The sequence below is a fragment of the Chiloscyllium plagiosum genome, chromosome 32 (genome assembly GCF_004010195.1).
Source record: "Chiloscyllium plagiosum isolate BGI_BamShark_2017 chromosome 32, ASM401019v2, whole genome shotgun sequence".
NCBI lineage: Eukaryota > Metazoa > Chordata > Chondrichthyes > Orectolobiformes > Hemiscylliidae > Chiloscyllium > Chiloscyllium plagiosum.
Genome location: NC_057741.1, coordinates 3,694,695 through 3,717,665, shown reverse-complemented (window position 1 = coordinate 3,717,665; position 22,971 = coordinate 3,694,695). Strand labels below are relative to the sequence as shown.

Sequence of the window (22,971 nt, the reverse complement as noted above, 5' to 3'; positions counted from 1 at the left end):
CCCCCTAATTTGTAGGGTTTTTTTTGCTGTCTGTCTTCATTTCAGTTATAATTCAGCTCCTTTTTTCTTCATGGCAAAGTACATACCATTGCATTTCCTCATATTATATTCCATCTGTTCAGTTGTTACCCACCAGACTTTGTGATGCCTTCAACACTTGCCTGGTCACTATTTTTATTTGAAAGCTTGGCCATAGTATATCTATTCCCTTGTCTAAGTCAATAAGAAAAGTAATTGTGGTCCAGCATTGATCTTCGTGACATACCATTAGTTACAATTTGCCATGAAAACGCCCTTCTTATTCCTACTGCATCTTCTGTTAGTTAGCAAATTCTCTCTCTACTAATATATGCCTCTAACAAGGGCCCTTATTTTGTTAAGTGGCCAAGTTTGGTACCTTCTCAATTGTCTTCTGAAAATCTAAATATATTTGTTCAGTTGCTTTCCCTTTTTCTCTTGCTTGTGATCACATTAAAGTTCTACTAAATTTGTCAGGCATGATTTTACCCTTCATGAAGCCATACTGACTCTGCTTGATCATATTATGTATAATCAAGTGTTCTGGTATTGCCTCCTTTTATAATAGACTCTTAACATTTTCTCAACAACAGATATAAGACAAACTGGCCTCTAGTTTGTTTTTGGTCTCCCTCCCTTTTCTAAATAAATGTTACATTGGCACTTTACAATCCTCTGGGACTTTTCCAGAATTCGAGGATTCGAAGAAGATTACTACCAGTACATCAACTATCCCTCTAGCTGCTTTCTTTTTAACATCCTAGAATGCGTCCCATCAACTTATTAGCATTCATATCAAAATGATTAGAATAACAAAGCAAACATGTACTGCTGAGGTTTGAGAAGGCTCTGGTGAGACCACATTACAAAAAAAATGAGTAGTTTTGGGCCCTGTATCCAAGGAAGGCTGTGCTTCCTATTTGCACATCTCCATTGAACTCCACCCACCCCCACCCCGCAATCAACTCCAATCTATGTTCCTTAGTATTTGACACGTCCATGCCGGGGAAGAAGACTGACTATCCACACCTCAAGTTTTATGTATTTCGATCAAGTTGCCCTCAACCTAGACACTCTAACAAAATCAATCTTAGCATATCTAGCCCCTCATTATAGTTAATACCTTCCAATCCAGGCAATATCCTTTTGCGCACTCTCTCCAAAGACTTCATGTCCTTCCTATAATGTGAGGATGCAGAACTTCAGAGTTCTCCAAATGTGGCCTAAAATCTCATACAGCTGCAACTTTACTTGCCAAATTTTATACTCGATGCCCTGACTGATTTAGAATCATAGAGCCCTACAGCATGGAAACAGATCTTGTAGTCCAACCAGTCCATGCCGAACATAATCCCAAACTAAACTAGTCCCACCTGCCTGCTCCTTGCCCATATCCCTCCAAATATTTCCTGTACATGTATCTATCCAAATGTCTTTTAGATATTGTAATTGTACCAACATCTGCCACTTCCTCAGGAGGTTCATTCAACATACGAACCACCCTCTCTATAATTTTCCCTTACGTCTTTTTAAATCTCTCTCCTCTCACCTCAAAAATATGTTCCCTAATCTTAAAATCCCCCAAACTAGGGAATAGACAACTAACATTAACTCTATCTATACCTCTCATTAATTTATAAACTTCTATCAAGTTGCCTTCAACCTCCTACACTCCAGTGAAAATAGTTCCAGTCTATCAGGTCTGTCTTCATAACTCAAACCTTCCAAACCAGGCAATATCCTCGTACCTCTGCACCCTTTCCAGCTTGATAATGTCCTTCCTATAACTGAGCGACCAGAACTGGACACAGTATTCTAGTAGAGGTCTCACCAATGTCCTGTACAACCTCAATGTGATTTCCCAATTCCTATTCTCAAAGGACTGAGCAATGAAGGCAAGGGTGCCAAACACCTTTTTAACAACCTTGTCTAAATGTGACACAAACTTCAAAGAATTATGTACCTGCACTCCGAGGTCCCTCTGTTCTACAATACCACACAAGGCCCTACCACTAATTGTGTAAGCCCTACTCCTTGTTTGTTGCACCAAAATCGAATACCTCGCATTTATCCAGATTGAACTCCATCTGTCATTTTTCAACCCTTTGACCCATTTGATCAAGATCCCTTTGTAATCTTAGAAAACCTTCTACACTGTTCACTTTGCCACCAACTTTGGTGTCTTCTGCAATCTAACCATGCTTTCTATACTCTCATCCAAATCATTTATATAAATGACAAACAAAAGGGGACCCAGAATAATCCCTGTGGAATATCGCTGATCACAGATGTCCAGTCGGAAAAGTAATCCTTCAATATTACTATCTCCTGCCATTAAGCCAATTATGTATTCAATTGGCAAGCGCACCCTGAATCCCATGTGACCTAACTTTGTTAATTAGTCCACCATGCACTGCCATCATCAACCTTTTTGGTAACTTTCTCAAATAACTCAAACAAGTTTGCGACATGATTTTCCTTGCACAAAATCATGATGATTATTCCTAATCAATTTTTGCCCCTCTTAAATGTCCATTAATCCTATCTTTTATAATCACTTACAACAATTTACCCACTACCCAAGTCAGACTCTCAGGTCTGTGAGCGGCACGGTGGCACAGTGGTTAACACTGTTGCCTCACAGCGCCAGAGACCCGGGTTCAATTCCCCCCTCAGGCAACTGTCTGTGTGGAGTTTGCACATTCTCCCCGTGTCTGCGTGGGTTTCCTCCGGGTGCTCCAGTTTCCTCCCACAATCCAAAAATGTGCAGGTTAGGTGAATTGGCCATGCTAAATTGCCTGTAGTGTTAGGCGAAGGGGTAAATATAGGGGAATGGTCTAGGTGGGTTGCTCTTCAGAGGGTCGGTGTGGACTTGTTGGGCCGAAGGACCTGTTTCCACACTGTAAGTAATCATCATCTAATCATCTTGTCTACAGTTCCCACATTTCTCCTTGCAACCTTCCTTAAACAGGTGTACAACATTAGCCACTTTTCAGTGATCAGGCACTTCACCTGTAGTTATAGATGATGCAAATATTTCTGCAAAGGGTCTCAACTTCCTCTGTTACTTCCCACAATGTTCTGGGATACACTAGGTCCACCTTTTATATACTTTAAGACCTCACGAACTTCCTCGTCTGTAATGTGAACTGTTTTTAAAACATCAAAGTTTATTTCTCTGCATTCTCTAGACTCCATTTCTTTCTCCACAGTAAAAGATGATGCAAAATATTCATTTAGGACCCCTCCTATCTCCTGAGGTTCAACACAAAGGTGACCTCCTTGATTTTTAACAGGCCCTACCTGCTCTCTAGTTACCCTCTTGCTCTTGATGTATTTGTAGAATCACTTTGGATTGTTGCATGATGGCGTGTTTTCTGCTGGCCTGGATGGGTAGGACACCGATAAAACAAGAGATTTGACACAATCCAGGACAATGCAGTCTAAAGTCAAAAAATCATTGACTCTACCTGCACTGTAGGGATTCTATCAGCCAGAGTCTGCACTGACCCTCCCATTTTTGGGCAATTAAAATAGAGGTTGCACAAGATGCCTGCAAATTAAAGCAAGATACCTTGGAGGTTTGTGGAATTAGATGTAATTAGACAATAGCATAAGTGAGAACTTTTAAATCTGTTCTTTTAAGGAAGTGCCTCTGTTGAACAACATGTAGATTACTGCTGGGTGAGCAGGAGTTGAGGTATCTGCAACAGATTTTTCAATTACTTCGAGTTTATGGAAAATCAAATGAGACACCTGCCAGGAGTTTGGGATAGTCACTCTTGCAACAACAGAAGTTCAGATGTAAGGTTAGGAACTGATGAGTTAAGGGAGCAGTGGAGTTAAAGGTGGAAAATAGACTGTCCTGAAGCATGCATCCATGCCATCACTAAATTTGGCATGGTATAGCTTGTCCTTGGACTGTTTCCAGCATATGGGGTGGAGTTAGTGGCGAAGAAACAAAGCTTGGGACTCACTTGTGGTGTAGTTCAAGTCCCAGTTGCTCCAGAGGTGTGTTATAGCATCTCTGAATAACTAACTTGATTAGAAAATGGGTTATTTTTTTTTTGAAAAAGCAACAAACCAAGCTTGTAATAGGGACTGTTGGGGTGTCTGTCACTGGAATGTTGGAGGGAGAAAATAAACATTCTAACCTGATAAATGAACGTAAGGAGAACTGGTGAGGTAGAGCCACCCTTTTGTTTCAAGCTTGCCATTTCCTTTGTTACTGTTCATCTGATCCGGTGTCCACCTAGTCACAGTACTGAGCTTGCCTTGTCAAAAAATGCAAAGCTTTGCAGCAGCATGCTATCTTATTGACACTGTTGTATCCAAGAGAAATAGTGATTATTTACTCACCTAAGGTAGTGGATTTTCTTTCTTAAAAATTTTTCTTCCTATCCCTCGTAACTGATTTCCATTTTAATTTTCTTAATTGTCAGCTCAAGCCACTCTAACCACGCTGAAGTTGAGAGAGAAACACTTAAATCAAGCCATTGGGTTACCTGTATTGTACAGTTTGTTTTATATTATGAAAATATGTCTAACAGCACTCATTAATAGTTGCATTGGATTTTGTTCAGCTGAATTAGACAGGCATTCCATACGTCAAACTGAATTTAAGGAGCTTGAAAAATCGTGGTCACTGTCTTAATCTAATGACTAAGTGTAACAGAAACAACTCATGTAATCAAAAGCAAAACAATGTGGAGAATCAAATTTTTGTCATTACTTTTTTTTTGTTGGATAAGTGAGCAAACTCTACACATGAACAGGAGTGGAAAGGGCAGCTTGTCTTGTGCTAGAGTGACACTGACTTTCAATTCTGCTGGTAATACTGTGCAAATGATAGTAACAACCTACATAGTGCAGGGATTCATTCCTGTAGAGAAAGTTATCCCTATCAGTAAAGACACACAACTGTTCACTTTGGTCCACTTTTTAACCAAACATTTTTACCCTAAAGTTGACCAAAGAAATGATGTGTAACGCTGATCTGATTGAAAGCAATTATTAATCACATTGATGCAAAGTGACTGCTCATGTTCTGTGATATTCCTACATTTTACTGGAAGTTTCCTGTTGTTTTGCATCTAATGTTAAAGATGCATTGGTTGAAAATGTTTGCAATTATTTACAAAAATCTGCACATGTCTTTATGCATTCACATAAAGACATTTAACAGCAGAATGGATGTTGATCATATTAACTTGCTGTACAATTGTAAAATGACTTTTGTTAGAGTAGGAACCTAATCAGCTTTGTCTGTGTTTTAAGATTCCCCAATGGTGTTGGACATGTCAGTATCTTCAGTTGAAGAAAAACGAGTACATGCTAATGTGTTACCTGAATACGCAGATGACATACACAAATACCTAAGAGAAATGGAGGTAAAAAAGCAGCCCATTCTGGGCATATCTATACTTGGATTCACGTTTGGACGTTTTGAGCCCACTGTACACTTGTAAATATATGCATGAAGTTTTTTCTTCCTTTTGTTGATGCTAGACTTGTGACTGATACTTTTTGACCCAAATGATTCTTTTATATGACTCTCTATTGGTGTGTCATGAAACTGACAAATTTTCACCAAGTCTTCAGAGTGTCTTCTAATAATTGAGTCTTTGGATTATAGCCTTTAGTCCTGGAATGTCGAAACAGCATTTGGAGGCTCTGAGGATGGCCTTAATTGGGGCGACACGTGGCCCCATGGTTAGCACTGCTGCCTCACAGCGCTAGGGACCCAGGTTCAATTACAGCCTTAGGCGTTTTGTTTGTGTGGTGTTTGCACCTTCTCCCAGTGCCTGTGTGGGTTTCCTCCAGATGCTCCAGCTTCCTTCCACATCCAAAGATATGCAGGTTAGGAGGATCAGCCATGCTAAATTGTCTACAGTGTTCAGGGATGTGTAGATAAGGTAGATTAGCTATGGGAAATGTAGGGCTACGGCGATGGGGTATGGGGGCTGAGTCTGGGTGGGATGCTCTTCAGAAAGTCTGTGTGAATTTATTGGATCAAATGGCTTGTTTCCACATGGTCGGGATTCTATGATACTTAAATTGAGATCTGCTAATTCATAAAACTGCAACCAAATCTCAGACTTTGATTATTTAGAGGACCCCTCCACCCACTGTTGAGATTGTGACCAAGGAAAGCCATACAGGCATTTCCTGACTTTTTTAAAAATTCTTGTTTGTTCAGTCAATGTCTGGTTGCTAACAAGTGAGAACCAGGTTGAATTCAAAAAAGAACTGAAGCAGTGTTTGAGATATCAGCCAACATCACAGACTCCAAACACCTCTATTGGTAGATAAATAATAAAAGGCAAGTGAGAAGAGGCATTGGGCTTAGATCAATATGGAAGTTTCCACATGAAGGTAGTGGACATAGCTAAGGTGCTATATTAGTACTTCCTTCCTTAACAAAGACGAATGCAGATACTATTAAAATCATAATCAAAGATGAGTGACGGGCCTGAGATGCAAAGAGGTGTTAAGGTGCTTCTGTTTAAAGTTTCTGATTCATCAGAACAGGATCAGATGTGGCTGACCATACTGAGGAAATTGCAGAGACAGTGACGAGGATCTTTAGTTCTCTTTCAATGCAGAAGTGCCAAAAAGTCTGGAATTGCAAATATTGCACCCTTCAAAAAAATGATGTAGGGACATACTCTAAAACTGCAGCCCAATCAGTTTAACTTTGGCAGAAAATCTTTTACAAACAATTGCCTGAGGCATACTTAAATATTGTCAACAGTTCCCTCGTATTCTGAAGCTGAGAATATTGTGGAGGCATTGGTAGTGATTTTAAAGGGATCAGTGGAAAATGGCTAAAGTAACACACCTATTTAAGAATTTTAGGCCAGTTAGACTGACCTCCATTAGTAAGATTTTGGAGTCTATTATTAAGGGTGAGATTGTGGAGTATTTGGAAGTGCATGGTAAAATAGGGCCGTGTTTGCTTGTTCTGTGAAGAGAAGGTCATGCCTAACAAATCTTAGAATTCTTTGAGAAGATGATGAGCAAATTTTAGACTATGGAGAGCCAGTATACCTGATCTATTTAGATTTCCAAAAGGCCTTTACGTTACCGCACAGGTGGTTATTGGGACAAGGAACTGGGCAGTGATTAGAGGGTGGCTGATTTTGGCAGAGAGTCAGCACAAATGGGTCTTTTTCAGAATGGCAGCTGGTATCTAGCAGAGTTCTTCAGGGACCACAACTATCTCATTATATATTAGCAATCTGAACAAAAACTGGGAGTTGTCACCTGTAAGCTTAGCAACAAAGGTAGGTGGAGGTATAGATCATATTATACATATGAAGAGGCTGTAGAAAACTTGGGCAGGCTAGGAGAGTGGGCAAGTGTGAGGTATGCATTCTGGTAGGAAGAATAAACATTTTAGAATATTTTATGAATGTGGAAAGGCTTCAGAAATTTGAAGCACAGCAGGGACTTGAAGAATTCTGAACTATGATTCCTTCAGATTAACATGTTAGGAAGGCAAATGCGGTGTTAGCATTTCAACATGGCTAGATTATAAGAGCAGAAACATATTGCTGAGGTTGTATAAAGCTCTGGTTAGACCACATTTGGAATATTGTGAGCAATTTTGTGCACCATGTCAAAGGAATTATTTGCAGACCAGAGGAGATTTGTAAGAATGATCCTGGGGATGAAGGACTTGTCTTGTGAGGAGAGGCTGGGGACTCTGGTTCTGTATTCGATCACACTTGGAAGGGTGAGGGTGGAATCTCATTGAAATTTACAGAATACTGAGGCCCTAGATTTGCTTATGGGGAAGATCTTTTCACTGTGAAAGACTAGGGCCCAAAGGCACAGCCTCATAAGGGTTGACTCTTTAGAACTGAGGTGAGGAGGAATTTTTTCAGTCGGAGGTTGGTGGCATTCGCATTCACAGAGTACTGTATAGGCCAAGTCATTGTATTTAAGACAGTTACCTACTTGAATGATAAGGGAATTGAGTGTTATGGGAAGAAGGCAGGCAAATTTAAGGTGAAGGGTGGAAGGTATAGGGGAGATGTCAGGGGTGGGTTCTTTACCCAGAGAGTGGTGGGGGCATGGAATGCGCTGCCCGTGGGAGTGGTAGAGTTGGAATCATTGGCGACCTTTAAGCAGCATTTGGATAGGTACATGGATGGGTACTTAATCTAGGTTAGAAGTTCGGCACAACATCGTGGGCCGAAGGGCCTGTTCTGTGCTGTATTGTTCTAAATAGGGGTTGAAAAACATTAACTGTGATCGAATGTTAGAGCAGCCTCAATGGGCCAAATTCTGCTCTCACCTCTTATGGCGAAAGTTACAATGGAGTCTTTTTTTTTTTAAGAAAAGTGAATTGTTATAACTAATCTAAATGTTATGAGGATTGAGGATAATTGAATTGATGTGGTGTACATGGAATACCCAAAAGTATATTGAGGCTTTCCAGCAAATTTGAAGCCCATGGACTAAAAGGAACAAGGGTAACATGGAAATTGTTAACAACCAGATTTTGTAACATTATATGCTAATCAGAATAGCTGTGATCTTTGCTACGTAACAAGAATAACTACATTGACAATAGGTTAATTTTATATCTGGGCCTATCTTGTATTTTATCTGTTGCTTTAAGTTTGTGTGTAAAGGAGGATTTTTGGGGGAAAAAAAAGCATGGTCTTCATGAAAAGATGATTTCTGATCAAAGCTGATATCTTACAATTTTTCTCCCTTACTGTTTAGCTGAAATGCAGACCCAAAGCAGGGTATATGAAGAAGCAGCCTGATATAACCAGTAGTATGAGGGCTATCCTTGTTGATTGGCTTGTGGAAGTTGGTGAAGAATACAAATTGCAGAATGAAACATTATATCTTGCTGTAAACTACATTGACAGATTCTTGTCATCTATGTCTGTCCTCCGAGGGAAGCTCCAGCTTGTAGGAACTGCTGCCATGCTGTTGGCATCGTAAGTATAAACTTCGCTAAAGAGGAACCTTGATTATCCGAAGAACACGGGTGGGGCATATTTCGTTCAGTTAATTGAATGCCGGATAACATAGTTTAGCCAAGTATCAGGACCTTGCGATTTTGCCGGACTATCCGAATATCGGATAGTCAAATGCTGGATAATTGAGGTTCCTCTGTAATGGGTTAGTTTAAACTTCAAACTAGTTTACTTCTCTGAATTTTCCAGGCTTCTGTTTTTGATCTTAATTTAGTTTTGGCCTTTTAGTTTTTCATTTGTCATTGGGTATCCAGTTGTGACCCATTTTCAGTTCCCTAATCTTGAATACTTTATATCTTTGAAACTTTGAAGACCATCATTTTCACTTATTTCCTAATTTTCTTTTTTGGTGTTAATCCAATATGAATTGAAGGTTCTAAATTTGAAAGTTTTTGGTCAACAAGGCACAGTACTAAAATTATAAATTGACCTAATTTGCAATTTAATGAGAACATTGAAGTTAATGCTATTACCAAGCTATGCCTGTGAGTGAACTCAGCAAATCTGCATATATTTGGAGTTGACCGTCAGAACTTTGAGCAATATTGCTGGTTGGAATGGTTCATCGTCGATTGGGTAGAAGTGTTGGACAGACTCTCTTGTATTTAAAGTTGAAAAGGCTCTTGGACTGGGACTGGATGAGATGCATCCAAGGATTTTGAAGGACGTGTGTGGAAACCGCAGTGGGTCTGAAGGGTCAAACTGGAGAATTGCAAATATTATGGCCTTGTTTAAGAAGGGTTGTAATGATAAGCCCAGTAAGTACAAACCAGTCAGTTTAATTTCAGTGGTGGGGAAGCTTCTGGAAACAATTATTTGGAATCAAATTAGTTGCATGGAAAAGGGTGGGGTGGTTAAAGTCAGTATGGATTTCTAAAGGGGAAAGTCCAGTTCAATCAACTTGCTGGAGTTTTTGGAAGAAATAACAAAGTTCAATGGGGATATCACTGCAGTAAACATGGACTTTCAGTGGCCTTTGATATAGTGCCTCAGACTTGAGGAAGGTTATAGCTCATGGAATAAAAGGGTCCGTAGCAAATGTGTACAGATTGGCTAAATGATAGCAAACAACAGAGTAATAGTCAGCAAGTTGTCTAGCTGGATGTGGGTTTGTAGGGGTGGGTATTGAGATCTATACATACTCATTATTTGGATTTTAGTTGTGAAGGGGACAATTTCAAAGTTTGCATAAGACAAACTTTGAAGAATTGTAAAGTGAGGACAGCACAGAATCTTAGAAGAACGTAGACAAGTTGGAGTGGGCAGGTATGTGGGGAATGAGTTTCAATGCTGAAGTGTGTGGTGGTATATTTTTGCCGCAACAACAGACACAGCATGGGGAATATAATTCTATATAAGATGAATGCAGGAGCAAGGGGACCTGCATGTGTATGTGCACAGGTCATAACAGTGAGAAGGCCAGTAGAGAAAGCAAAATATACAGTATTCTCAGTTTTATTAATAGAGCCATGGTAAGAAAGTAAGGAGTTGTTGAACTTGTAAAAGATACTTGCTAGACTTGTGTATGATTCTGGGTGCCACATTATAGCAAGGATGTGAATGCATTGGAAGAGTGTACAGAAGTGGTTTACAAGAATGGTTCCAGGGATGAGGAACTTCACCTAATGAGGATAGATTGAAGTTAGGACTCTTGGTGAGAATAAGGTTGAGGGGATCTGTTTTGTGGCTTTCAAAATCATGAGCAGGCTGCATAGAGTAGATGGGAAGAAACTGTTCCTGCTCAAGAGGATCAGGATATGGATGTAAAGTTATCTGCAAATCCAAAAAAGTAAGGGTGAAGTGACGCAAATCCCTTTTCACTGAGCAGTTAGGATATGAGTTCACTGTCTGGAAATGTGGGAGCAGGTTCATTTAAGGCATTCAAGAGGCATTAATAATTTGGATAATGGTAATATGCAGAGATGTGGTGGGAGGGAAAAGCAGGAGACTGACATTGGGTGATGCTCATTTACAAGCTGGTGCATTCAGGATAGGCTGGAATGGCCTTCCTTGCACTGTAACACTTGAGATTCTGGGTGCAGTGCATCCTGCAAGAGGAAGGAACATCAGCCAGAAGTTATGGTGCGTGTTGGAACTGGTTAACATGGGGAGGGAAAGGATTAAGGACCAAATTCTTCAGAAGTGAAGAAAATGATGATTTTGACCTTTTTACAGCCCATAATGTCTTTAGAGTGCATTATCTGATAGGGGGATAATGTAATTATATTGCGTAGAAACTTCAAATCTAATTGGATGTTGTTTGGACAATTCAGGTTTTTGAGAAGAATGCGTTGGGGGAATTAAATTTGACAGCTGTTTGATTGACATAGTCAAAATGCACCAAATGACCTCTTATACGTCTATCTGCTCTGTAACATGCATCTTTCTAACTACATCTTTTTGGTGCAAAGGTGGGGAATAGAATTAATGTTGCACTGAAGTTATTTCTTACTTGCAATCCTATTCTGACAAGCTATTTGTCTTGATTTATACTGCCAATGTTATTACTTTGAAAAGCTTGCTGATGGGTTTTACTTCCTGTAGAAAATTTGAAGAAATATATCCACCGGAGGTTGCCGAATTTGTGTACATTACAGACGATACCTACACAAAGAAGCAGGTTCTACGGATGGAACATCTTATCCTTAAAGTTTTGGCATTTGACTTGGCAGCACCAACAATAAACCAATTCCTTAATCAGTATATTGGACGTGAGAAAGCCAGCAGTAAAGTTGAGAGCTTGTCTATGGTAAGTATTGTGCAGGTTCTGTTGTAAACGTTATGCATCCAAGTTCCACTAAATCAGGCTAAATCATTTTTAAAATGTGGACTAAAACTACCTTGGGTTCTGAAGGACATTTCTTTTGGCCTTGTTTCCATTAAATGGGGTCATTGAATAGTCAGTTTCTTTTACCGTACAGATTGTGTCCACACTAATCGGCAAACATAGATTCTAATTCCATTTTCCAGCATTTGGCCTATAGCTTTGTATGCAATGACATTTCAACTGTTCAACTACATTTTCAAATGTCGTGAATTCCTGCCTCTATTGCCCTTTTTTTGCTTTTTAGGCAGAGTTGGAGATGCGCACAACCCTGTGGATGGATTTTTGTTTCTTCAAATCTCTCTAAACTGCTTGCACTTAAACTCTGCCTCTGCCTGCTTTAACTGGATTGGAGTGATTTTAGCTAATATAAGCTGCTGGAGAATTTTTTTTCATGATTTAAGGTTTTGAAATTTTAAACCCTAGTGGGCTGTGAATTTTGTAATCCCAGATCTTCAAGACTGATCGTATATATTGGCATTTTTAAAAAGTGGTTAGAAAATAGATTGGGAAATGGGGTTTTGTTTGTTTGAATTTCAATTATGATTTTAATAAAAGATGAAATAGACATGAGGCTGTGTATGCCTATCTCCTATTCCTACTTTGTTTTTAACCAGAATATTTCTTTGTGCCCTTTTGACAGTACCTAGCAGAGCTCAGTTTGATTGATTGTGAACCATTCCTAAAATACCTGCCTTCGGTTCTTGCCGCATCTGCCTTTTGTTTGGCCAACTATACAATATCACGAACTAGCTGGGTAAGCTATGAATTACTTCTTTTTATTTGCAAATTCTCTGAACTTTTCCAACAAAGCAAACACTTCTGGCCAAAAGTGTGGCTTTAGGAACTGGCTCATTGGCCATGTGTGGACCGATTAAAAGTCATGGCTAAAATGTGGAATTTCTTAAGTGAACAATCCTACTTGTTAGCAAGTCATTGCTGACAATACTATTCAGTGACACCTTAGACATCCTCGAAGAAAGCAAATGTACAGAAAAGGGTTTTGTATAATCTATAAATTTGGTTCAGTCTAGCAGTTTACAGCCACTAAGGAAGCGACTTAAGGTGCAGCAAGTAGGTTGCTGAGCATGCTTCAACCCTCTGTGACCATGGTAGGTGTGACCATTGTACAAATATGAAACAAGCTACCATCTTTAATGTGCAAACATCCAACATGGGACAGATTTTAAACAGTTATGACAACCACTTAGTTATACTGTAAACAGAACCATAATTTGTAACATTATGGCCTGACCATTGCCGCACTCTTTGACAATTAACCCAGGAAATGCAGAGTTATCCATGAAGTTAGTCCACAGGACAAGTCCAACTAGTCTAACCTGATATTTATGTTGTAGAAAATGACTCCTGCCTTTCGTTTAAACCCATTAGCATATCCTCTCTTCCTTTTCATCCCTTGTCTTAATGTGTTTTCCCCTTATGTGTCTACATTTATTCACCTAATTATGGCTCGTAGCAGCAGGTTTTGCGCTTATTAACTGTCTCTTTGAGTAAAGAAATTATTGTAAATTCCCATCTTTTCACTATTTGGAATTTATGGCTTCAAAAATTTGAGTCTCCTACAAGGGGAAGTAGTTTCTCAATATTGCAACTTTTGTTTTAAAAAGCCCTTTTTAAAGAATTCTAGATCATCCTTCTCTAGTCAAGTTCCAGCCTGTTGGGCTTTCAGGGGTATGTCTTCTCCTTGTAAATCCTTTTTACATGTTTTTCGGTACATTGTTTTTGTTTCCAATGTGCACAGTCTTTCAAGGGTGACCTGACTCAAGATTTTTGTGACAAGTTTTAAGATGATGCCTCTGGGTTTTCAATTGGTGTTGGTGGTATACTTTCTTTCAAACAGTGATATTTGTGACACTAGGAAAGTTCTCGTGATGTTAGAATATCATGGGGCTCTGCATTCACTTATTTGGAAGATGAATTAAATGCACATAATCATCGAGATGTACAGCATGGAAACAGACCCTTTGGTCCGACTCGTTCATGCCGACCAGATATCCCAATCCAATCTCGTCCCATTTGCCAGCATTTGGCATATATCCCTCTAAATCCTTCCTATTCATACACCCATCCAGATGCATTTTATATGTTGTAATTGTAGTAGCCCCCTCCACTTCTTCTGGCACAGATTCCATACATGCACCACTTTCTGTGTGAAAAAGTTGCCCCTTGGGTCCATTTTATGTCTTTCCCATCTCAGCCTAAAACTAATCTCTCTAGTTCTGGACTCCCCTACCCAAGGAAAAATATCTTTTTCTATTTATCCTATCCATGCCCCTCATGATTTTATAAGCCTCTATAAGGTCACTGCTCAGCCTCTGACACTCCAGGGAAAACAGCCCCAGCCTATTCAGCCTCTCCCTGTAGCTCAAATTCCCCAACCCTGGCAACATCCTTGTAAATCTTCTCTGAACCCTTTCAGGTTTAACAACATCCTGATAAGAGTGAGACCAGAATTGCACACAATATTCTAAAAGTGGCTAACCAACCTCCTGTACAACCACAACGTGACCTCCCAACTCCTGTACTCAATACTCTGACCAATAAAGAAGAGCATATCAACTGCCGCCTTCACTATCCTAGCTACCTGCAACTCTACTGTCAAGGAATAGGAGCCTGCACTCCAGGGTCTTTTTGTTCAGCAACACTCCTGAGGACCTGTATAAGTCTTGCCAGTTCTGTATCTAAATGGCTAGATCTCCCTGTATTTCATGAGATCTAACCTTGCTAACCAGTGTCCCATGGAGAACCTTGTCAAACGCCTTACTGAAGTCCATATGGCTCACATCCACCACTCTGCCCTCATCAATCCTCTTTGTTACTACTACAAAAAAACTTGCGTTTATGAGACATGATTTCCCACGCACAAAGCAGTGTTGACTATCCCTAATCAGTCCTTGCCTTTTCAAATACGTGTAAATCCTGTCCCTCAGATTTCCTCCAAAACTTCCCACCACTGATGTCAGGCTCACTGGTCTATAGTTCCCTGGCACTGCCTTATCACCTTAAACAGTGGCACCACATTAGCCAACCTTTAGTCTTCCAGAACCTCACCTGCGACTATTGATGCAATTATCTCAACAAGGGACCCAGCAATCACTTCCCTAGCTTCCCACAGAGTTCTGGAGTACACTTGATCAGGTCCTGGGGATTTATCCCATCTTTATGCATTTCAGGACATCCAGCGCGTCCTCCTCTGTGACATGGACATTTTTCAAGATGTCACCATCTATTTCCCTCCGTTCTTTATTTCCAAGTCCTCCTCCACAGTAAACACTGAGGCAAAGTACTCGTTTAGGAGCAGAAGTAGAATTTTCAGCTTGATCCTCTTCAATAAAATTATGGCTAATTTGTGTTCCAAATTTCACGTTCACATGTACCTTTGATGATCTTCGTTTCCTAGCTTTGAGTCTATCTGCCGCCTCCTTTTTTTAAAAAAAACAATTCAATGACCCCATCCTTCGAGAAAACCGGTCCTGTCCTAGAAAGGACGGTGCTGTATTTCTGAACTTGCCCAAAGTGTAAGTATCTTTTCCATGTCCACCTTATCATTACCATTCAGGATCTTGTAAAATTCAAACAAATCACCTGTAGTCTTTCTAAAACTGCAGTGGAAGCAACCTTTGTTTGGGAGAGAATTCCAAGATTTTGACCCTGTGTCAGTAAAGGAACAAAGATGTTTCCAAGTTAGGATGGTGATCAATCCAGAGATTACTATTTTGCAGTTCCGCTCTTTAATTAGTACCTGTTTCATTACTTTAGCAGGACCTCTTTCCTTATCCTGCACGTCATTAGCATTGACATGGACTATAACTATTGAATCCTTCCTCTCTCACGGCAAGTTCTTCAACCAGAACAGCGAGCTTCTCTCCTGCAGACAACACAGCCCTCTGGGATCATGCTGTTTGCTGGAATGATTTGGATGTGTCGGTGTTGGAATGGGGTGTACAAAATTAAAAAAGCTCAACCCCAGCTTGTAGTCCAACAGGTTTATTTGGAAGCACTAGCTTTCAGAACGCTGCTCCTTCAGATGGTTGTGGTGTATAAGTTCATAAGACACAGAATTTATAGCAAAAGTTTACAGTGTGATGTAACTGAAATTATATATTGAAAAAGACCTGGATTGTTAAGTGTCTCATCTTTTAGAATGAACGTTAGTTTCAGTTCTTTCATATGTCAATTCCAGAACTCTTTTAAAGTTGCATTCTCAAGTGAACTTTAACAATAGGTGCCATGCTGTTCTAGATAATGCATTGATGGTGTGAGGCTGTCTGTGCCCCAGTGTTCACTGATTCTAGTCTTTTTTAAAAAAAAAAAAACAGGATTTACAGAATCTTGCATGGATTGATGCAGTTTTGAGCAAAATAAAATGTAATTCTGCAAGTACAAATTCGCCCCACAAACTTGTGTTCATGTGGAGGGGGTGGAGAAGTGGGTATGAGTCTGAGCGAGAGTACGTGTAGAAGTGTGTGTCCCGGTTGAGGCCGTCCCAATGGGGACCGAACTTGGCTATTAGTCTCTGCTCGGCCACTTTGTGTTGTTGCCTGTCCCGAAATCCACCTTGGATGGTCACCTGAACGTCCCAGGCTGCTGAAGTGTTCTCTGACTGGGAGGAACACTCCTATCTGTTGACTGATTTGAGGTATCCATTCATCCGTTGCCGTAGCCTCTGCTCCGCTTTCGCCAATTTACCATGCCTCCGGGCAGCATATGAATTAGACAATGTTGGTGGAGTCATGTGTACCTGCAGCATACATGGTGGGAGGTGTTGTCACGTGTAATGGTGGTATCTGTGTCAACACTGACAAGTCTCGCAGCGTCGACCATGACAAGGTTGTATGGTGGGGACCGTCTGTGTGGAATTTGCACATTTTCCCTGTGTCTGCATGGGTTTCCTCCCACAGTCCAAAGATGTGACAAGTGAAGTGCCGTGCTAAATTGCTCATAGTGTTAGGTGCATTAGTAAATATCGGGTAGGGGGAATGGGTCTGGGTGGGTTACTCTTCAGAGGATCAGTATGGACTTGTTGGGCCAAATGGCCTGTTTCAGTGGTGGAGCTGTCACTACTTGAGGATCGTTTTACTACAATAATGGCATAGTGGTTCAGTGGTTAGGACTGCTGCCTCACAGCACCAGGGACCCGGGTTCGATTCCCACCTCGAGCGACTGTCTGTACAGTGAGTTCCACCGAGTGCTCCGATTTCCTCCCACAGTCCAAAGATGTCCAGGTCAGGTGAATTGGCCATGCTAAATTGCCTGTAGTGCAATTAGTCAGGGATAAATATAGTGGAGGGGTAATGGATCTGGGTGGGTTACTCTTCGGAGGGTCCGTGTGGACCTGTTGGGCCGAAGGGCCTGTTTCCAGACTGTAGTGATTCTAAACCATAACCCTGCTTTGTTAGTAGATCCACAGTAGATACATATTTTATCCTTGGTGAGTTCCACCAGTTTATTGAATATTCTACAAGCTCTTCTACAGTACTATTGCCAATTTAATCGTCCAGGCCTATATGAAGATTAAAGTTTCCCACAATTATCACGCTACTTTTATTTCAAGCTCCAATCATTTGTTTTATACTCTGTCCAACATTATAATAAGCTTAAACTTATCCAGTTTCTTGCTTCTCCTGATTCTACTTAATGAACTTCTGAGGCCAGATCACTTCATATTAATGCTTTTCTTGTCATTTACCATCTGGGTACCCCCTTCTCGTTTTGTTTCAAATATTATGTAGCCGGGCAACTTTGTTTTCCCCATCTATGATCACCTGTAATTTTAGACTTTTGCTTTAGATGTGCCGTTTGCCAGATGCTATTGTGTTTAGGTTTAATGAAGACAAAGTATTGTTTGCAATAATTTCAATTCTATTTTCTTTCTAGCCTAGATCATTAGCTCAATTGACAGGATACGTCTTAGAAAGCTTAATGCCTTGTGTGACAGACCTTCACCAAAACTACCTCAAAGCACCCGAGCATGCGCAGCAAGCAGTGCGGGAGAAATATAAGAGCTCTAAGTAAGTACAATACTAGCTGGCAACTTGTCAATGAGCAAAGGGGAGGATTTGAAATTAAATTCTGGTTGGTTTGTTATACTTACATATGTTACTTCTCATCCATAAGTTTTAAAACTTTTGTTTTTAGAAAAGCTTGTTGGATAACAATTATGTTTTGGTTTCCTTGGCCAGAATTTATTTTTAAAGCAGTGATATTTGAGATGGGTAAAAGAAAATACAGTGTAACAAATTGCATCATAAAGGGAACTATATTTTCAATAAAGACCAGTCGGCCTTACGTCTGTAGTTGGACAAGTTTTTTTGGAAAGGATTATGAGAGAGGATTTATATTCGACTAGCAACCAACAATTTGATTGGAGATAGTCAACATGGTTTTGTCAAGGGCAAACCTCATTGAGTTTTTTTTTTGAGAAGGTGACCAAGCATGTGGATGAGGATAGGGAAGTTGATGTGGTGTCCATGGACTTCAGTAAAGCCTTTGATAAGGTTCCACATGGTAGGCTGATGGAGAAAATGCAGAGGCATGGGATTGAGGGTGATTTAGCAGTTTGGATTAGAAACTGGCTTTCTGTAAGAAGACGATTGGTGGTTGATGGAAAATATTCAGCCTGGAGTCCAGTTACTGGTGGTGTGCCACAAGGATCTGATTTCGGACCATTGCTGTTAGTCATTTTTGTAAATGCCTTGGACGGAGGAGTAGGTGGATGGGTTAGTCAGTCTGCAGATGACACTAAAGTCGGAGTGGTGGACAGTGTGGAAGAAAGTTGCAGGTTGCAGGGGGACTTGGATAAACTGCAGAATTGGGCTGAGAAGTTGCAAACTGAGTTCAATGTAGATAAATGTGAGGTGATTCACTTTGGGAAGGATAACAGGAAGGCAGAATACTTCATCAATGGAAAGAGTCTTAGTAGTGTCCCTGTGCAGAGGGATCTTAGTGTCCATGTACATAGATCCATGAAAGTTGCCACCCAGGTTGATAGTGCTGTTAAGAAGGTTTATGGTGTGTTCGGTTTTATTGGTAGAGGGATTGAGTTCCGGAGCCATGATGTCATGCTGCAACTGTAGAAAACCCTAGTGTGGCCTCACTTGGAAAGTTGCGTGCAGTTCTGTTCGCCCCGTTACAGGAAGGATGTGGAAGCATTGGAAAAGGTGCCGAGGAGATTTACCAGGATGTTACCTGGTCTGGAGGGAATGTCTTAAGGAAAGGCTGAGGGACTTGGGTCTGTTCTCATTGGAGCGAAGACTAAAGAGGGGATTTAATAGAGACCTACAAGATGATCAGAGGATTAAATAGAGTGGAAAATGAGAGTCTTTATCCTTAGATAATAATGTCTGTTTGTACGAGGGAGCATAGCTGCAAATTGAGGGGTGATAGATTTAAGACCGATGTCAAAGGCAGGTACTTCACTCAGAATGGTAAGGGTGTGGAATGTCCTGCCTGTCAATGTACCGTATTGTTCTACGTAAAACATAAAATAGACTAGAACATCTACTGTTCAACTTTCATCCAATTAGGAGTGGAAATCCACCCTTTTTTTTTTTGGAGGTTGTCCCCATTATTCATTGTTTCATATTTCAAATGAGATACTAGTGATCATTATCAAAGTCGTGTTGCCTGTGGAGAAGGTGATGTTTGATTTAGCTTGTACTGCTACAGTTCATGTGGTGAAGGTGCTCCCACAATGCAGTTAAGTAAGGAGTTACCGATCATTCACCAGTGATAGTGGAGAATTGATGGTGTATGTCCAAATCAACAAACAATTTGTATTTCTATCGTGTTTGTAGTTTCACAGAAATATTATCAATGGACTTTTGACATAAGGCCACAGATGTAAATATTAGGTCAGGTGACCAAAAGCATTACCAAATAAGCAGGTTTTCAGGAATATCTTAAAGGAGGAAAGCAAAGCTGAGAGGTTTATGATGGGAATTTCAGACTGTTACTTTGGCAACTGTCGAAACAGCCACCGATAGTGAAGCAATGAATAAACGTATTGCTGGACTCTGAAACTAAATGAGTTGTCGAGGTCTCGAAGGTTATGTGGTACAGGAACTAAATCAAGGGTGAGAACTTTTGGGCGGCACGGTGGCACAGTGGTTAGCACTGCTGCCTCACAGCGCCAGAGATCCGGGTTCAATTCCCGCCTGAGGCGACTGACTGTGTGGAGTTTGCACGTTCTCCCCGTGTCTGCGTGGGTTTCCTCCGGGTGCTCCGGTTTCCTCCCACAGTCCAAAGATGTGCAGGGTCAGGTGAATTGGCCATGCTAAATTGCCCATAGCGTTAGGTAAGGGGTAAATGTATGGGTGGGTTTAGCTTCGGCGGGTCGGTGTGCACTTGTTGGGCCGAAGGGCCTGTTTCCACACTGTAATCTAATCTAATCTAACTTTAAATTGTTGCTGCCTATAAATAGGAGCCTTTATGCATTAGGGAGCACAGGGGTGATGGGTGAACAAGTTTTGGTACAAGTGAACATGTGGGTGGCAGAAATTTTAGATATTCTTGAGATTATAGAGCGGTTGAATGTGGGAGGCTGAGTGGGTGTGTTTGGATAGTTAAGTCTAGAGTTAATACAGGAAAGGATAAGAGTTTCAGCGAATGTTTTGAAACTATTGTGGCTCAGTGGTTAGTACTGCTCCCTCGCAGCACCAGGGACCCGGGTTTGATTCTAACCTCAGGTGACTGTGCAAACTCCACACAGACATTCTCCCTGTGTCTGTGTCGCTTTCCTCTGGGTGCTCTGGTTTCCTCCCACAGTCCAAAGATGTGCAGGTCAGGTGAATTGGCCAGGCTAAATTGCCTATCGTGATAGGTGCATTAATAGGGAGTAGGGGAATGGGTCTAGGTGTATTACTCTTCAGAGGGTCGGTGTGGACTTGGTGGGCCGAAGGGCCTGTTTCTGCACAGTAGGGAATCTAATCTATTAAAAAAATGCTGAAGCTGCTTGGGACATTCTGAAGAGTCACTTTTAATGCTCTCCTCTCAGTTAAAAGGAACAGTTTCAACAATTTCCATTTTTGGATTGCTCATCTTGCCATCAAAGCTGATGCAGTTTATAAACTAGTCCATAGTAGAGACAGTTAATTTATACATTACATTACATTACTTTCGTGTTTAAGTGACTTCTATTGAGAGGAATACATTCAGTTCAATTTTAAACACTCTCTATCCAAGCTCCCTTGTTGAGTTTATTCATCTTCATCATTTGGGGCTACATCTAGATTTTTACTGTGCTTTGTGAAGCACTTTGCATGAAATACACAGTTTTAGCTGGGATCCTTTTGTAAGAACTTGAATCTGCCAAGTCCAGTTACTGCAAGTTAGCTGCTGAATTTCTGTTTTTTGATTTGGTCTGTATGTGATATTGTTGATCCAAAAATCTATCTAATACATGAGGCAAATAACGCTGCCATTGAACTGGATAAAAAGATTGGTAGTGCACAACTTCTGCCATGTTGATTTGAGCTTTGTGTGATAAATGCTGAACCACAAAAGTCACTTGTCTCATTTGATGATGAATTTTCTCTTGCAGGTATCATGGCGTGTCAAACATTGACCCACCACTTTCCTTGGACCTGCTGCTTTTAAAACAGTGATGCTATCAGCCTTGTTTAGTGTGTGTATATATTGCATACATTTGTAGAATCTGAAGAGTATTTTTGTACAGCTCAGTATTTTAAACGTAATGTGGACTTTGACCAACCTGCCACTGCAATCTACACCAGTAGTAATTTGCTAACTCTTGTGGGATAATACAACAGGTGAAATATGTTTTATACTTGTACATTTCTGAATTATGAACTCGTGCAATCCCATTGTATACAACTTTTATATTTTAGAGCTAAATTAACCAAGCCCAAACGAACTAATAGGATATGTTTTGTTAATTCACTTGGTAAAACTATGTGCGTACAATTTTTTTATCGCAAGTAGAGTATTAGGTATCTCTTAAAGAATGCCGATGTATTATTTTATAATGATCCTGACTGGCTTCTTTCAACCAATGTCAGTTGAACAAAAATGTCAATTAAACATGCCAAGTGGGTAAAGTATGGCCAGTCTTGCCCGGTGTACTAATTTAGTAAGATCTAATGGTGCTTCCACGATTTCAGGGGGAAAATCTTTCGAATGTGGATTATAATGACTGCAATATAGGCCTGTTGGGGTATGCTCAATATTATGTCTAAACACAATCCTCCAATTTAGCTAAACAAGCATTTGGCATTCACTTGTTGAGGATTAATTACTTTTGCTTATGATGCCCAATTCCATTGATGCCATTTCCCTACTGCTTGTCAGTTGAGGTTAAAATTCTTGAACTATCATAAGTGAATAGGCATATGTTTTGTAGATCATAAGGAGATTTAATTTGACCCTGTTTTTGATTAAAATATGCCTTTACCAGAAATCTGTCCTCTTTTTAATAAGCAAACATGCTTTAACATCAACTTTTGAGCTTTCTTCTTCTTCACTCTCTTTCAAAACTTTGGCCTTTTGGATTGAGATATGTGATGGGAAGAGGAGTTGCCATTATAGTTGGACAATCAATACATGAACACTGATTTGTGTTTTAAGGTGTATACTCAACCTTTTTGGTTGCACTAATCTTTATAAAACATCTTTCTTTGTGCCTGAAAACCATGGCATAACTAGGCAGGGAAAAATCAAGCCCTTGTTACCATGCCTATTTGAATGGCTTCCAATGTAAATTATGGAATATGTAACAAATTCACAAATAAACATGCATTCAGTCCACTTGTGCTTGTGTGTGAATGTTGGATTCAGTTTTTTTAAGTATTACTTGCATTTTCATTTAGGTTCTTAAACTTTGTAACTGCTTCAAAACTGCACTTCGTTTTTATATTTTGGTACTTTTTTGAGGCCAAATACATTGTACTTTTCTGGAATACAAATGACCTGACTGTTGGTAAATAAGTAGTGTCTAAATTTATGGATAATAGTGTAGCAATGCAGTAACTAGTGAGCAGGATTATAACAGCAGAACACTTTGGTGCAAAAAGGGAGATGCAATTTAATTTTAAGTTAGAAGCAACTCCTTTGGGGAGACACTACAATAATGACACTCTTTGGGGTGTAGTG

General features: G+C 40.2%; 1 protein-coding gene across 1 annotated transcript in view; it reads left to right on the top strand.

Moving 5' to 3' along the window:
* The window catches only part of LOC122539324 (cyclin-A2-like), a 32,273-nt gene extending 9,647 nt beyond the window's left edge, over positions 1 to 22,626 (top strand). The window contains exons 3-8 of the mRNA XM_043674028.1: positions 5,296 to 5,408; positions 8,755 to 8,978; positions 11,562 to 11,766; positions 12,485 to 12,598; positions 17,740 to 17,873; positions 21,404 to 22,626. Of these exons, the coding sequence (XP_043529963.1) occupies positions 5,296 to 5,408; positions 8,755 to 8,978; positions 11,562 to 11,766; positions 12,485 to 12,598; positions 17,740 to 17,873; positions 21,404 to 21,467 (854 nt within the window). The 3' untranslated portion in view covers positions 21,468 to 22,626. The remainder of the gene's footprint in view (positions 1 to 5,295; positions 5,409 to 8,754; positions 8,979 to 11,561; positions 11,767 to 12,484; positions 12,599 to 17,739; positions 17,874 to 21,403) is intronic.
* The last annotated feature ends 345 nt before the right edge of the window (positions 22,627 to 22,971 follow it).